This window comes from Physella acuta, unplaced genomic scaffold (assembly GCF_028476545.2).
Source record: "Physella acuta isolate Inbredline_101_S28 unplaced genomic scaffold, ASM2847654v3 ptg000488l, whole genome shotgun sequence".
NCBI lineage: Eukaryota > Metazoa > Mollusca > Gastropoda > Physidae > Physella > Physella acuta.
Window position 1 is genome coordinate 261,826 of NW_026732007.1, and position 15,832 is coordinate 277,657.

General features: G+C 33.8%; 1 protein-coding gene across 1 annotated transcript; it reads left to right on the forward strand.

Annotated features, from left to right (window-relative positions):
* Positions 1–6,664: 6,664 nt before the first annotated feature.
* LOC131944301 (uncharacterized) lies at positions 6,665–10,988 on the forward strand. Its single transcript, XM_059304855.1, has 2 exons — positions 6,665–6,769; positions 8,647–10,988. Exon 2 carries the CDS (start codon positions 8,734–8,736, stop codon positions 10,300–10,302), a length of 1,569 nt encoding a protein of 522 aa, XP_059160838.1. The 5' UTR covers positions 6,665–6,769; positions 8,647–8,733; the 3' UTR covers positions 10,303–10,988.
* Positions 10,989–15,832: the final 4,844 nt, after the last annotated feature.

Sequence of the window (15,832 nt, forward strand, 5' to 3'; positions counted from 1 at the left end):
ACTCAGGGACGTTCTACTAACTTGAACAAGGATTCGAACTCGAGACTTTAGCGGTCTAGCGCTCTATCGCTAGGCCACATAGACTCATGTAGAACACCACTGTTATTTTTTTCTCAGAGAAAGTATAAATATTTTTACCCAGATGTACTTTTTATGTCTACTTTGGACATGTTTTAAATTAAGACACATTGGGAACAGAGTTTAAGTTAGTTAGGCATATGAATATATAGAAAATATATACTTTTACCAGTGTCCGAACCACCTGGAAATTTAGTCATGTTCCCAGACCTCCAACCCCCACCGGAGACAAAAAGTCGCAAGAAACACTGGTTGGGAAAGTAAAAGTTAATTGGCGTAGAAAACACTGTAACGTCATATGGTAAGGTCACGTAAAAAAGTAAACTCTTATTCATCTGCACTAGGATATATATATATATATATATATATATATATATATATATATATATATATATATATATATATATATATATATATATATATATATATATATATATATATATATATAATGATTTTTAAAATTTAAAACAAATTCAACTAATTTCGACATTTTTTTGTTAGTGTGCGTGTGCGCATATATATATATATATATATATATATATATATATATATATATATAGATATAGATAGATAGATATATATAATTATACATTGTTGATATATAACGTGTTTTTGTTTCATCTTATTTAAAAAGAACTACTAGTGAACTAGACAAAACATCTCAATCTTTAATAATGTAGTTTTAGATTCGTATTTTGTTCACAATGTTTATCTGTCTGTGGGATAAGTCATCAACTCTCTTAAAGCAAGTAGATCTAAGCAACTAATGCTTTTAGTGCAGGAAGTTTGATTGATTTATTTTTAAACTTATTAATTCTCTTTAAAAAATATTTATTCAAATTAATCACGATTTTTTGTTAAATCTCTTTCATTACACTTAGCATTGTTAGATAATTAAAACTAGATTGTAAGAAGGGGACTCTTATTATAAAGCTATTCGCTAAGTAGTTGCTGGATAAATTATCTTGACTTGTTTACAAAACATGCTAGTGTAGATTTCGAATATAGATTATTTACAGAAATGATATATAGCCTTTGTTACAGGGGATTTTACATAAAGCCTTCAATGCACTACAACTTAATTTATTTGTAGTCTTCATTACATGTGATTTAAATTGATAAGTCACATTCATTACAATTGCAGTCTTAGTTTATACACACAATTAATAAATCCACTCTTCTTTTAACACCACATAATAAGAGAGGTAACTAGATTTTTTACGTTTTAATATTTTTACTTTCTCGTATATACGAAGTATAGAGAAAGTCTTGTAATCGTGCAAAAAAAAAAATCGAGATTTTTACAAATCTTGACGTTTCACACCTCACTAATACGGAAAAACATAATTTTGCAATCTTGTCCGTATGTCTGTGTGTCTGTCTGAGTGTCTGTCTGTCTGTCTGCCTGTCCGTGTGTAAACACGATAACTTGAGTACCGTTACAGCTAGGTTGATGAAACTTCATATATAAGTATTTAATCAAAATCGTAGATCCGTATCAACTTTTGAGCGATTTCCGATAACCGGAAGTGGTACTTTTCCTACTTTGAATTTTTCAAAAGCCTATAACTTGAGTACTATTTCAGGTAGATAAATGAAATTTCATATGTAAGTAAAAAATCTAATTCTCTACCTTCTCTTAAATTTTGAGTAATTTCCGTTGACTGGAAGTAGTACTTTACGCTACTTCCGATTTCTCAAAAAACTAATGTAAATTTTAAAAGTAATAATAATATTGCGCACTATTATGCGCTTTTTTATTTGGCGTTCACTTGGTGTGCAATTAATTTGTCTACTAGATTTTATTCTATTTTTAAAACTTTAAGTATTTAAAATGGATTAAAAATCATGTCTATAGCCCGAGTTCCCATCCCCTGTTATTTTATATAAGAATATTCGAGAAAGTTTAGGGGAGATCACTCCCGGTTTATTTAAATTTAATCACCTCTCTTACTATGATAATTTTAGTTCAGAAATCTTACAGCTAATGGGTTTAGCACAGCAAGAATTTACAGGACAGTGTATGACAGTGTTTTTTTGTGTGTTATTACATCAGCCAATCTGGGTTCGGTTTAATATTGTATATATTCTCATATATATCTATATATATATATATCTATATATCTATATATATATATATATATATATATATATATATATATATATATATATATATTTATATTATACATATAATGTAGATGAAATGTCGTGCTTTCATATTATTGTATGTATCCTTTAGTTTCATGTTACATTAAATGTACGCGTGTTGATCAGATTTATATTTATTGAGAAATGTGTTTTCTTTATAGTAATTTAAATAGTAGTCTATAATTTATTTTCTACTTTTTAGTCCATTATTACATAAAAGCTTGTTATTAAAACGTTTTTTATGATTTTTTTTCAGTACTTTACAAGTTTTTTTTACAATAGAGTTACATGACTAAAAACCATTGCACGCCTACTGAACGTGATGGCGCGCCTACTGAAGGTGATGGCGCAGCTATTGAACGTGATGACGCGTGTGGTGTGGTTGGATAGACATGCCTATTGATTCGGTCCAAATTTTAATTAATTAAAAAAATTAATTAGGCATTTATTTAAGTCAAATTTAATTTCAGATTGCATTGTCTTCATGTCTTGATCCACGTGCCAAATGTGAATCGTATCGGTCAAGTAGAAGTGTCCGAATTTTCACTCCAGCATTTCGATCTAGACAGACAGACTTACGACTGACGACTGACGACTGTCGACAGAGGAAGTGAATTAAATAAAAGCTTGTAAAAAACACAAGTGATCAGCTAGATACCAACATACTTTAAAATGGTACAATTTTCAGGTGTTAATATCCGTGCCAGGGTTTGTGGAGTGTGTGTGTGGGGTCGTAGAGATTTCATATTAACTTTATATGTAGAAATGTAGAAATACTTTAATTTCATATATGACGCCCTAATGTGAAATTAAATTTACATTTAACATCGTTAAGTTGCATTTTCCCTACACGATTGACTATTTGATTTAAGTTACAGTTCTTTAGTCCCAAACCAACCTTTCAATAGCTCCATGTACCCCTATAATACGAATTATTAACGTTCAAGGGAACATCTATAAAGAAATTTCCTTCCTTTTACAGTTATATCCATAACACACCCAGGCGTCGAAGTATGTCGAAGTTGAACTCAGGATTTCCCGGTGGCTTTTAAATCCAGTGCCGTAAAGATAAGAAAAGATGATTGGACTTAGTGCTGACCACAAGAACTACTCAAATGTCACATCATCATGGACCGCCAGCTTTTAAAGGGTAACTTTACTACTAAAAAGTGATAGATTAATTATGTTTATCTAAGTATCGTTGTGAATGATATCAAGGCAACGATTAGGACTAAATGAACCATATATGTATAATTCGTTTTACTCTACGTTGCGTAATAGCATAATATAGTTGGAGAAGTTCTCATAATGTTCTTATCGTGACGAATTTAGTCTCGCCCTTACTATTAGATTTTAATTCTGCTTAATGTCTATGGTTACTAAAATATCTCGGTTAGATTAGTCTTTGAGGTTACTATCAAAGGTATGTTTAGGTTTTGGATTGAAGTTATCTGTCTGTATTTATTATTATTTACATATAGTTAATTTTTTTGTACCTACATTTTCATACGGCAAAAGAAGAACTGTTTATCTTTCTCTTGTCAACTGCATATGAAAGTATAGTGCGATCTGCAGTACTCTCGAGTTTAATGTCACTTACGTGAGACTGTCACTCATCATAGCTGGGTGAACTTAGGGACTTTATATTGCTTGGCACCCATCAGATTTGGGTGAACTCAGTGGACATTATATGGATAGGTACCCATCAAAGCTGTGTGAACTCAGGGGGTATTCTATGGTTAGGTACCTATCAGAGCTGGATGAACTCAATGGACATTCTATAGTTAGGCACACATCCGAGCTGGGTTAACTCATAGACCTCCTACTGATTAGAGTCAAATATACTAACGTAGGAATTTTCGGGTTAGCTATATAGCGCTTTCGGGGACGGCGTAGTCTGCCCTTCACCACATGAAGACATTTAGTTAAGGTACTCGATAGGATATTCAGGATATTCGTTTGAGCGTCGCTTTGCCAATAATACATAGCTGAATGTAGTTCAAATCATAGATATATGGAAGAAAAATAGATTTTTAAACCAGATCATGCTAAATAAAATCGTTTATTGATATTTATGTATAAATTTAGGGATTTAAAAAATATGTAAAAATAAGATTAGGGTATAGGGGTCAGTTGAATTAGTTTCCATTTAGTATGTTAATGCTAAACTAGAGAATTACTTTTAAAAGTAGGAAAATTATGAAATACCGACGCCGATACAATTGTAGTAGAATCTTTTTCATTTCTGGTATTGACTCTATTTAAATCTAGAGACACTTACACATCAAATAATTTTCTCTGTTTAAACTGAAAGGTTTGAGAATCTAGGAGCAAGATAAATGCGGGAATTTTTTTTAAAATACAGGTGGTGGAATAAAGGCAGTGTAGGTGGTAGCTGTTGGGGTTGGGCTCTGGGGTTAAAGAATTTTGGAGTTAAACCTGAGGGGGGGGGGTGAAGCTGTTGAGATTGTAGCTGTTGGGGTAAAGGCTGTTTGGATAAAAGGTGGTGGGGCTGACAGCTATTCCTGTTAGTGCTGTTGGAGTATAGTGGTAAACGCAGTATAGAAATCAACGAGCCCATGACATCCACGTTTTGATATTTAAACTATGCAGTAATTACCGTAAAGTTCAAGTGTATACAGTATTTTTGAATTCTTATTTTCCTAGTGCAGGTTGTGTTAAATAATTAGGTATTTTATCAAGTGGTAGTTGTAGTTAAAGGTGAATGTGTTATTTATAAAATTGTAAGTTGGGTTTTCAACATTATTATTATATTTTCTTCATTGTACTTTACTAGTTAAACTTGATACATTTTAGAAGGTTTCAGTTCTCATTAAAACTTGTATTCGATTCAGGAATTCTTTGTATTTATAATTTCACCCTAGACGTTAGATAGCGAGTTTATAAAGAGTTTCTGTTTTTAGTTGTCTTCTATGGTATTTACTTAGTTTATCAGTCCCGAAACCAATCCCCGAAAGAATCTGGTTGTTACGTAAGATAAATTAGTAGTAAAAGCACGTATCACTATATCAACCTAGTACCCGTTGCATCCTTCCTAAATTGGTTATTTATCTCGTAAGATTATATTTCTGCATTATTACTTTCTCGTATACAGAGTAGGCCTATAGAGAAAGTATTGTAATCGTGCCCAAAAATCACATGAAATTTTGACATTTTTCACCTCAATACTTCATTATATAAAGAACTTATTTTAATCGGGCAAAAATGTTAAATGCAGATTGATCAAAGTGTTGGTGTTCTATGCGTAATCGAGTTGGAAAAAACTGGGCATTGCAATTCTTTCCGTATGTCTGTGTGTGTTTGTGTGTATGTGTGTATGTGTGTCTGTGAACGCGATAACTTGAGTACCGTTACAGTTAGGTTGATGAGATTTCATATACAAGTTTTATATTATTATAACATTTGTTGTTCTGTATTATTTTTTCAGCGATTTCTGACAACCGGAAGAGGGACTTATTCTATTAGATTTTTAAATGCATATAACTAGAATACTCTTTCAGATAGATAAACGAAATTTCATATAGATCTACAAGTAAGATATCTAAGTTTTTGCAGTCTTTCAAATTTTGAGTGATTTTCGTTGAACGGAAGTAGTTTCTTTCGCTATTTCCGATTTTTGAAATTATGAAAGTATAAAGTGCTAATTATTTTCCGCACAATTATACACAGATTACTTGGCGTTCGTTTGTTGCGCAATTCATTTTTCTACGAGATTATATTCTATTTAAAATTTTAAGTAATTAAAAATAGATTAAAAATCTTGTCTATATCCAGAGTTGTTATACAGAGAAAGTTTAGGGGAGATCACTCCCAGTTCATTCCGTTGTGCAGTTTTGATATTGCATATTTTTCAAAAGACGATTGACACTAAATACAGCAGTAGAATAGCTGGGGATGTGATCCTGGGTTTAAATAGAGTCAATACAAGAAATGGAAAGAACACTCTAATACAATTTGCATAGACTTAAAAGTAGTTCTTTAGTTTAGAACTAAAGAAGCTAAATGGAAATAAATACAACAAACCCCTGGTCCTAATCTTATTCCTACATAATTTTAAATTCCCAACTTTTAACGGAATCATCAATAAACGAATTTACAAAGCATGATCGGGTTTAAAATGTTTTTCTTGCACATGACTATGACTTAATTATTGCATTCACTTATGTTTCTTTGGCAAAGCGACGCCTAAACGAATATCCTAAATGTGTTGTGAATTTGAATTAAATGGCTTCGCCTAACGAAGGGCAGCGTCCCCACCCTCTCTCACCATCTCCTATGTAAGTCTATAGCTTCGTATACACATTTTTAAACATTAAGACATTTTAGATCTCTATGCTTTTGCGCACCAAGAATTTGGTTTCTAAAAAGTCTGCGCAGATGCGGTTTAAAACGATCATACACAATTATTTTTTTAAAGAACGGATGGGACACTTTCAATGTTATTTCCACCACTGATATTTATTTACATTATTTGGCTAAAAATTGTAAAGTTGTATATTTATAAATGTTCTAAAGTCTAAAGGTAATACTAATGTTGAAGAATGTATCAGATAATAATAAAACCAGACCTACACGTTTATGATTTCTCATTTCTATGGTAGACCATCTAAATGTATAGCTTTTAAAAAACGTATTTGTATCTTAAATTCATTTTCTGTATCGTTCCATGACAGAGCAGTTTTTTTCTTACTTTTTGTTTACATATGTGAGCAGTTTTTTTGTTTTCTAAGTATTTTTAATGATACCTGCAATGAAGGGACTGCGTGATACGGTCGTAGAGCGCCAGATTCATCATTATATTTTCTCGTTCGTGTCCAAGACATATATGGTGCAGATGAAGTAGAGTTCTTCAGGTTTAATAACCTTGGCAAACAAATGGAAAAGGTAGTCAGGACTATACTCAGCCAAATGTTTCCCTAACGTGATTCAGGTACCCAGCTGAGCTGAGTGGACATAGACTAAAGTCTCAGATCTAGGCTCTACCTACATACTACACCTTTACCAAGAACGCTAGAAAGCTAACACAAAACTCCTACGTTCGTATATTTGACTCTAGTCTGTATGACGTCCCTGAGTTCATCCAGCTCTCATGGGTACCTGACCATACAATGTCCCCTGAGTTTACCCAGCTCTGATGTGCACCTGACCATACAATGTCCCCTGAGTTTACCCTGCTCTGATGTGCACCTGACCATACAATGTCCCCTGAGTTTACCCAGCTCTGATGTGCACCTGATCATACAATGTCCCCTGAGTTTACCCAACTCTGATGTGCACCTGACCATACAATGTCCCCTGAGTTTACCCAGCTCTGATGTGCACCTGATCATACAATGTCCCCTGAATTTACCCAACTCTGATGTGCACCTGACCATACAATGTCCCCTGAGTTTACCTAGCTCTGATGTTCATCTGACCATATAATTTCCCCTAAGTTTACCCAGCTCTGATGGGTACCTAACAATAGAATGTCCCCTGAGTTTACCCAGCTCTAAAGGGTACCTAAGCATACAATGTCCCCTGAGTTTACCCAGCTCTAATGGGTACCTAAGCATACAATGCCCCCTGAGTTTACCCAGCTCTGATGGGTACCTAACAATAGAATGTCCCCTGAGTTTACCCAGCTCTAATGGGTACCTAACCATAGAATGTCCCCTAAATGGGTACCAGTCTCACATAAGGGACACGTAAGTCTATTTAAATTACTGCCGAACGCACTATACGTTTACATGCAGTTGACAAGAAGATAATAAACACTAATTCATCTGCAGTATGTAAATTTATGTACAAAATAAAAACTTCACTATTTGTAAATAATAGTAAATACAGACAGATAACTTCAACCCATACCTAAACTTACTTTTGATAGTAGCCACAAACACTAAATTAACCTACAATCGTAAACACTAACCCTAGATCTAAAAGTAAAATAAAAGTAAATTGTAAACAGTGACTTTGAATCAGTCCAGTTAAGAACTCATCGAGAACCTCTTCTCCAACTATATTCTTTTACTACTCAGCGTAGAGTGAATCAAAAGTACCTGTTATACAGATATGACTTTCCTCGTCCTAATCATAGCCTTGACTTAATTCACAACGACGCTGAGATTTATTTATTCTACATAGCAAATAAAAAGTAAAGTTACCATTTTAGAACATGATAGTCAATGGGGCAGAAAATGTGACCTCGACATTTGAGTAGATCGTGTGGTCAGCCAAATGTCCGACTGTATTTTCTTTTCTTCACGTGCAGCAGGTTTATATCAGAGCTGAGTTGTACGTACTCAATCCAGGGATTCGAGCTCGAGTCTTTAGAGTTAGCAGTCGTGAGTTCTACAGTCCCACCACACCGGCATGTCCTCACTATATAATGACCTTAACAAACTTATATATTTCCAGATGCATGCTGAGAGATCATCACAACATTTTTAATACTGAGATAGTGCTGTACGAAATTAATAGCAGAGACACCACCAAATTCTAAACATGGCTTGTACATCTACGCCAGACAACGCATCATGTGATTTCACCATCGTGGTTGAAGGCACTGAATTTAAAAGCCATCGGGAAATTCTAAGTTCAGCTTCAAATTACTTTGACGCCTTGTTTAGAAGCAACATGAGGGAGACAAAAGAAGGGAGGGTGGAGCTACAGGGTATGACAAATGAGACTTTCGCTGTTGTGTTAAATTTCATCCACCAGCGTGTCCATGGTCTGACGGCGGATAACATTGATGACATCTGGGATGCAGCGAATCGTCTGGATATAGCAATATATCTTAATAAAATAGAGCAGTTTGTGATTGATAATTTATCAATTGATAATCTGTGGCGCTTTTATTTAAAAGCTGTCGATTTCAACTCAAACAAAGTGAAAGAAGGGTCGCTAATGTTCATGATGAAAAATTACGAACATGTTGTGATGATGAAAGAGTTTCTGAATTTTCCTTTTCCTTTAGTGCTATCTTGTATTGAAAGTGAGGAGTTGAATGTCAAGACAGAGGACTCAGTTCTGGAGTCCATTTTAACCTGGGTTTCTCATGGGACATACAGACCAGGTGCTTGTATATCAGCTGACTCTAGAGATACGGGAGCCACGTGTAAAGATATCGAACTACAGAACAGTGAGGGACACGCTCGTGACGTCACAACTGACGTCATAAAGGTTTGTCACAATTATGACACAGGAACGATAACAACGGACAAGCCTGGAGTTAACTTCAGCAAACATGGTCATCACGATGACGTCAAGAATGAGGACCCGACTGATGAAGTAACACAATATAGCCGGACAGGCGAACGGGCAAATTATCTCTCTAAACTCATGTCTAGTGCCAAACTTACTTTAGCCAGCGCCAGTTACCTTCGGAGTTTACTCAAAAACCCCTATTTAATCCAATGCCCAGATGCCTATCACGGAGTAGAGGAAGCCCTGAAATACAAGTGTGGGGTGTATCCTTTAGAGAGCGCCATATTAACACCTGTTCGAACTTGCAGCGGAAAGAAAAATGCCTTGGCGTTTGTTGGAATGGATTTCTGTCTGCACCTCTACGATTTGGAAAACAGGACTTTCAGAAAACTCAAGCTAGACAATTTCAAAGGACGATACGGAAAGGTTGTGTCTGTAGTATCGCTGGGGTCAACACTTTGCTTCATATGCGAAAGGTACTTAAGAAATTGTCCTTTCGCCAAACATAAATGCCGCCTTGCGACTGTCCTTTTGTTAAAGGAGAATAAAACGTTGTCCACACTGTATGAATTGTGCGGTAAATACGACTGTCTCCAAACTTTATTCTGTGTGAATAACAAAATTGTTTGCGTAAAAGCAAACGATCGATATGCTGCAACCAGAAGTCGAATACATAATCCAGATTTACTAAACACAGTCGTATTAAACTCTGATAATGTGTATCTCTATGCCTGTGCTTTTGAAAACGATATTTTGATGATTATGCGCAAAGATTTTTTAACAAACCAACCTAACGATTTACAAGTCCACACTTACAATCTGGAAACTAAGTCCCTAACAGCAACCAAAATACCAAATGTTGGTTGATTAGATTTTATTGCTGTTGCAATACACAAAGACAAAGACACGTTTCTTTTACTCTCAAGTGGAGTTTTACTTTCGATCAAGAGAGGTTCTGACAATGCAATTAAATTCACCCCTGTAGTCCATCTTTGGACAAATATTAATATGATGCTAAACGGAGCTGTGTGCTATAAAAATGAGCTGACTGTGTTTTGTATAGCAAGTCGTGTGCCCAATTGGACGATTTTGTCGTCCGTGCCGGGACTGTTTGAGAAGATCAGTGTCGTCGAGCAGACGGAGGAGATGTGGCCAACAACTATGGTGCCTGTGATAGCTCCCTTGTCTTGGTTCGGGTAAATAGTTGTGAGTTTTTGACAGAGCTTCTGTTGTTCCATCATCTGCTTTCACCATTCTTTGGAATAAAGGTCGCCAGTCAATGAAAACCATTCTATATCGTCAAACACAATATGCCAAAAAAAAAAGAGTGAGAATAACATTAGCTCAGCGAGTCATATAATTTTAGCGTTTGACCAACGATAATATTCTATTTCTTCGATTTACTGACTACAGAAGATCGTTCTGTACAGTCAGCTACCTTGATCTAATTCGATCTCACCGAAGACCAGCTAGTTATATTACAACGTTTTACGTGTATACATCACTATTTACACATTATCTTGTGTCTTTTATTATGCTTATCACATTTACGCTGTCGGTTATTAAAAAACAGAACAAAAAATAAATTTTGTTTTATTGAAAGTAAAATTTTAATTTTTACATGATATTATCCTACAATTCGTTTTTAACTATTTTGATTTGTAATGTGACTTGCTTGAACACAAATGTATGTATTTCCTTCCAATGTGGTCTTCTATACCGCAGTTCCAAGCAATGCTTTAACAGCAATGACGGTCAACTTAACAGCTGTCACCCCAACAGTTTTTACTCCAACAGCCTTCACTCCTACTTAATTTTCTTTAACAGCCATAACCCCAACATCCGCCGCCAACTGTTTTTGCTCCTTGTTTCTCACACATATCAGTCTGGTGTAGGTGTCTTTTGAAGCGTGGTTGATGTTAGTGAAGAAATGTTCTTGCGTTTCGTGTGTATCAAACAGTAGTATAAACGATGAAATGCTCTATAACTGCACAATTTAGAAGTACAAGGGATGGGTTACTTTCATGATTTAGTTCGTAGGACTTTCCTGTAAGAGTACACATATATATTTTAGAACATTAAGAAAAAAGCAAGAGTGATCTCGCAAAAATCTCTTGAATATTCGTATTCACCACTAAATGGCAGTTACTCCACAATTAATATCGGGCTATAGACATGGTGTAAATCAATATTTTATATATACATTTTAAATAGAAAAAAGCGTGTAGAAAAAAAGCATTGCGCACAACATGAACAGCAAACAAACTTTGTGTGCGTAATACTACGAACAATTAGTACATCATGAGAACAACTTTGTCTTATATGAAGAATTTAAGGCCAATCGATGTTGGAAATTTTCCTCTGAAACTGTCATCAAGTTATATTCTTTAAGAAACCGAGAGAAAAGTAAGTGCCACTTTCGATTACTTTAAACGCTAAAAAGGTTTAAAGAAAACCTAGCTGAAACGGTGCTAAGGTTATCGTGATAACGTAAACAAACACACATCCACTTAGACAGACATTTAAACCCACAAACACACACCAAAACACAAACACAAAAAACAGACGTACAAAAAATATTGCAAATTAAGTTTTTTTTTCCGGCTGAGGTAAGTGTGAAAGTCGAAATTTGTTAAATTTGTCTTAAATTTAATAGATTTGTTAAAAATCATTATACCGATATTTGCAGATATGTTAAAATCACGATGACTATTTTTAAAGATTTGTTAACATCACGATTTCTATTTTTCGCAGATTTGTTAAAAGCATGATTTTTTATTATTTCAGATTTGTTGAAATCAATATTTTGATTTTTAGCAGGGCTTTGTTAAAATCCCGAATTTGATTTTGCAGATTCGTTTTTTTTCAGATTTGTTAAAATAACGATTTCGTTTTTTTTTTAAGATTTATCAAATTTTCGATATAAATTTGTGCAGATTTGTTTTTGAAGATTTGTTAAAATCACGATTTTATTTTTTGCAGATTTGTTAAAATCAAAATATTTAGTTTTGTAGATTTGTTAACAACGCAATTTCGATTTTCGCTGATTTGTTCAAATTTGTTCAGATTAGATTTTGAAGATTTGTTAAAATTAGACGATTTCCTATTTTTGAAAAGATTAATTGAAATCACTATTTCAATTTTTGCATACTTGATAACATAACGGTTTTTATTTTTGCAAATATGTTTGAATTATGATTTCGTTTTTTCAGACTTGTTAAAATTATTATTTAGATTTTTCGACGTTTCAATATTTCTTTTATACTACGTATATGCTTAAGTTCAAAGACAATTTTATTTTATTGAAGTTTTCATATGCAATTCAAAACTTTGTTAAAAAAATATTTTTATACTGGCTTAGCTGTCGATGAAGTCGCCATCATAATGTTATGTAACGATGTCTTACCTAGTTCTAGGTCCATCAATGTTAATCTAATCAACTCGAAACGAAAGCTTACGTAAAATAAGATGACATCACATATGACATCACATATGACAACACACTATTTCAACTAAATTGGCGTGTCTGTGTGTCCTGAAATGTGACCGGAAAGTTACGCAACGTTATAATGTGCAACGGAAAAATGTGCACACAAAAGTTTGCAAGGGTATTTTTATTTTCTTAAATCGAGAATAATAAAAAATGAAATACACATTAACAAAGAGTTACTATATATTTTCTGTAGCATAATAAAACATTTTTATAAATACGGCAAAAGCAAAGTGTATTAATATAATCTACGAGAAAAATAGCCCATTGAGGAAGGGTACATTGGACGCTAGGTTGATAGTGCTGTCTCTTTTCTCTAAACTAAAACCAAAATCACCACCTTAATTAAATTTAACCGGAATCGAAAAATTACATTGAAAACGGGTTTTTATCCAGAATCGGCATTTTTATCGGATTTAAGCTTGATCTACACGTAGTTATCGCGCATTTTTACTAAATATATTCGTAGCCATACCTCTAAACCAGTCACCTAATCTCAATCATGACAAAAGTCCCATTTAGAGTTTCTTTTAGGCAACTCTACTTGTGAGGAGGGGGCTCCGCACCGTACCCCTCCACACACACATACACCAAAGCACGTCTATAGTCCCATTCAACACAATATAATTATATACTTTTTCCAGTGTCCGCCCCATCATAGAAAATCCTCCGCCCCCCCCCCTCCCGCTCTCGAAAATTTCAAGTACCCCCACCCCACTCCGGGGAGGAAAAAGTCCGAAAGAAACACTGGTCGTATTTGTAGATCATACGAACTACAGTAAGGGCCTGGGAAGAGATGCATAAAAGAAACTGCACGCAAAACACTCTTTAGATTAGAAAATTTTAAGTTCCCCCACACCTCTACGGGGAGGAAAAGTCTGAATTTAAAAGCCACCGGAAAATCCTGAGTTCAACTTTGACATACTTCGACGCCTGGGTGTGTTATGGATATAACAGTAAAAGGAAGGAAAATTCTTCATAGGTGTGCCAGTGGACGTTAATAATTCCGTATGCATGAAGCTATTGAAGAAAAATGTATTATATGGGTATATGGAGCTATTGAAAGGTTTAGCTTAGGTTTAAGGAACTGTAACTAAAATCGAATAGTCAATCATGTAGGGAAAATGGGACTTAATAATGTTAAATGTAACTTTAATTTAATTTCACATTCAGACGTAAATCATGAAATTAAAGTATTTCTACATTTCTACATTATCAAATTCGTTTAGTGACGATAGTTAATTATGTTTTTTTCTAATTAGCTAGCCGGCACGACCAGGCCCTGCACTGGCCTTTAAATAAAACGTACAAATAAAGTTAATATGAAATCTCTACGACCCCACACACACTCCAAAAACCCCGGCACAAATATTAACATATTAAAATATCAAAATATTAATTAAAGTATGTTGGTATGTAACATAACACTTGTTTATTTAGAACTTTTATCTGTTTATTTGCAATGCGAACTATATTAATATGAATGAGGATATAAAAATAACAGAAATACTCTATAGCGTTACCGCATTGATATTCTAAAAGCAAAAAGAAAACTAATATAAAAGTTTTAAAATGCATATTAAGTTGCGTTGGCCGTTTATACAGATTATAAAATCGCGTCAAATTAATTGTGTTGGCCGACATTAAACTATCATTCTCAAATCAACACCTAATATCAAAGATGTATTTTAATAGGTTTTTTTTATACAAATTTTTTAACAAATATAAATCTGACCAACACGCATACATTCGATGTAACATGAAACTAATGGATACAAACAATAAATAAAAGCACAATATTTTAACTACATTATATCTCCATTGTGTCCAGGACAATGAGACGATTGATACACAATGGAAAAATGCGCAACGGAAATGCGCACAAAAAGTTGTAAGGACATTTTGATTTTCTTAAATTTTACATTTTAAAAACAGTCACAACATGTATACTGTAGCATAATAAAGCATATTATAAAAATATGGCAAAATTGAAGAGTATTAGTATAATTAGTTAGTATTTGCGTATTTTCCATTGAATAGTTTTCTAATTGCGCATTTTCTAATGTACCATCCTTGACGTCTAATAGAAAAGACGATTCGCAATAAATACAGCAGAATATTAGCTGTGGATGTGTCCCTGGATTTAAGCAGATTCAATACCAGAAATGGAAACAATACTACTACAACTCTATCTGTATCGGTATTGTAGTAGTTTCCTACATTTAAAAGTAATTCTCTAGCTCAATACTTTCAAACTAAATAGAAACTTATACAACTGATACCAATGCCCTAATGCTATTCGTTCATAATCTTAAATCCTTAACTTTTTATGTTAACATCAATGAAAGATTCTGTTTATCTTGAAAGGGTTTAAAAAAATATATTTTTCTTGCACATAACTATTACCTAAAAATCAGACAACGATTTCTATTGGCAAAGCGAAGTCCAAACGAATTTATTAAATGTGTTGAGGACGTTAATGGAGGCGAGCGAGTTGACGAGGATCCTTCCATCATGTTGTTGACATGGAATAAAAACGTGCTTTTTTAGATTTAGCAAACAAAGCAACCGTAAAAATAATAACAAATAAAAACGTAAGTCTAAAATTAATTCAGAAATTTTTCATTTTTAGAATCAATTCTATAAAATTTGAAACTCAAGAGAACTTGAAAAAAATGTGTTGAGTACTACATTTCTATTTATTTTCATCAATCGTAAATGTTTCACTTTCGTAAGACAAATATTGATTGGCTATACAGGAACTCCGTGATCGATAACTATTTGTTTACAAAAGAAAATTAGATAAAGTTTTTAAATAACAGTGCAAATTCAAACCACATGACCTAGATTTCCTTTTTTTTCGCTTACAATGTGTACAATAAAAATTATGGTAGCCTATCGAATAGC

Coding starts and splice junctions, on each gene's coding strand:
- LOC131944301 (XM_059304855.1), top strand. CDS start 8,734: ATGGCTTGTACATCTACGCCAGACAACGCATCATGTGATTTCACCATC.